General features: G+C 36.8%; 1 protein-coding gene across 2 annotated transcripts in view; it reads right to left on the bottom strand.

The window, feature by feature from the left end:
• The window catches only part of LOC106884520 (phospholipid-transporting ATPase ABCA7), a 289,592-nt gene that overhangs the window by 190,363 nt on the left and 96,911 nt on the right, over positions 1 to 2,318 (bottom strand). For both annotated transcript variants that reach the window (XM_052969717.1, XM_052969718.1), the window contains exon 5: positions 1,072 to 1,205. In XM_052969717.1, the coding sequence (XP_052825677.1) occupies positions 1,072 to 1,205 (134 nt within the window). The remainder of the gene's footprint in view (positions 1 to 1,071; positions 1,206 to 2,318) is intronic.

The following is a 2,318-nucleotide window of genomic DNA, read 5'->3' as shown; positions in this document are numbered from 1 at the left end:
TATAAATAAGCAAGAGAGAGAGAAAGATATATATGTATATTTGTGCTTGTCTATCCTACCCCACTACTTGACAACCAGCATTTGTTTCCATCACAAATACTTGTTGTCAAGTAGTGGGGTATGCTTCCATCACTTAGCAGATCAATAGAATAATTTCTATGCTTAAAAATAAACACTTGGGTTGGTTTGTTCAATTAAATCTTTCAAAGCAGTGCTCCCGGCCTAACTACAATTCAATGACTGAAGCAAATAAAGGAATACAATCTTTGTGCTTACTTCATCATCATCATTCAACATCCACCTTCCATGCTGGCATGGGTTGGACGGTTTGACAGGAGCTTGTCAAACAGAAGACTGTACAAGACTTCCGTGTCTGTTTTGGCAGGGTTTTTATGGCTGGATGCCCTTCTGAACACCAACAACCTTGCAGAGTGGACTGAGTGCTTTTTACATGGCACCTGCATAGGTGAAGTCAGTTTTGACATGGTTTTTACAGCCAGATGCCCTTCTAAATGCCAACCACATTACAGACTGGACTGGATGCTTTTTAAGTGGCACCAGCACTGGCAGGGGTCACGAAGTAATTTTCAAGACAAAAAAATCTTTGAGAGGAGAGGAAACATTAGAGGAGATGATCTTCTGTCAGATGATGAAAGGTTAGAATATGACAGAGAGGCAGAAACAAGTGTCTTGCTGTGGAGGAAGTACATGGTCACCCAGCTAGAGAGAGGGGGGGGAAGAGATAGATAGAGAGGAGGAGAGATTATTTTCATTAACAATGTGTAAAAACATCAAGGTGATAACATTAAAATGTTACAAATATAACAAATACCAAATGTTACATTGTTTAACCCTTCAGCATTCAGATTGCTTCATCAAACGTCATATTTATTCACATGATTTTGAATTAATAATCTTGTAGCTTCAATATTTCAATGACATAATTACTTATGTTTAAAATAGCATTGTAGGGTAGGCATAAGAGGCCAGATTTGGTCAGTTTGAACTAAATGCTAAAGGGTTCAACAATGTTGAAAGACTTTAATGTACTATTATTACAATATCACATACCTTGAACGTTTCCATCTTCAAGAAGATGATACAAATCTTCCAGAATTCGGTAGGTTTCTAGTGATCTTAAAAACATTTCCTGATAACTTGAATTTTTAATGATAATTTGCACATCCTTTACAACTTTGGTTAATCTGTCCGTAAAACAAGCAAATCTTTTTAATAAAGCTTTAAACAACAAAAAATACAATAATCTTAAACTCTCTTTTATTTTCTGTCATTAATTACCTTAAAACTTTTTGTGCATGTCACACCCATTTGTATTATGTGTCTACATCATTTCATCCTTCAAACCTTATTCTTCAAATATCATCCTTATCCCTTAGAGTCCATAACACTGGTATATCAATAGCAATACTAGGCATGCACAGGCTGTAGCACCAATAAAGCAGTGTGGTGTCACTGAGTGCAGCATGTGTTTCATTATGTGTGTTCTGACTCTATTTTGATCAACAAATCAAAACATTTGTTATATCCAAAAGTAAGACAATATATCTTTACCCAGTCCAATTGTTCTGGCAGTATGTGCTTGTAAAAATAGGGAGAAATTTGACAATAGAACAAGCTCTGTTGTGTGAAAATGAGCCTGGGCTGTCAGGATCAAAATGCAAGAGAAAGAAGCTATAAACTGCCAGTCAAGCATTTGACATATTGGATAAATTCAATAATTAGACGCTGAAAATGATGCAGATTACCCAGACAGGGACTTGGAATCTGTTTCTTACAATGACAGACATAGTGTAGTAAGTGAAGGCAGAGACAGTAAAAATGATTCAGATAATGAAACCTTGGTGTGAAAAGTGGGTATAGCATTAGAAAATTGAATGCCAGCAAAGACAATTCAGACACCATTAGCACAGGCCCATTTGATGCTTCAAATTCTGGGCCCCAAAACATTCCAGACAGCATAAATGGCGAGCCTTAAGTCAAGTGAGTTTGTAAATATATTTCTGAATGATCAATTTTGGGAAAACCCCATTATGACAGATTTACTTCTAATCCTTGTCAGAACCAGGTACAAATGGCCCAAGAGCATAGGCACAGGATCACATAGCACCAAGGAGATCACGTAATTTTTCAACTCTATTATATCTAGAGCTTTTTTTTTGATTTTCTGTAAATTTTCCTTATTTTACACATAGGTGCAAGCATGGCTATAAGCAGAGTTGCAGCTGTGTGGTAAGACATTTGCTTCCTGACCACATGACTTTTGGTTCAGTCCTTCTGTGTGGTACCTTGAGCAAGTG

Source organism: Octopus bimaculoides, chromosome 7 (assembly GCF_001194135.2).
Source record: "Octopus bimaculoides isolate UCB-OBI-ISO-001 chromosome 7, ASM119413v2, whole genome shotgun sequence".
Classification (NCBI taxonomy): Eukaryota; Metazoa; Mollusca; class Cephalopoda; order Octopoda; family Octopodidae; genus Octopus; species Octopus bimaculoides.
Note: the sequence above shows the minus strand (reverse complement) of the source record. Positions and strands in the feature narration are given on the sequence as shown.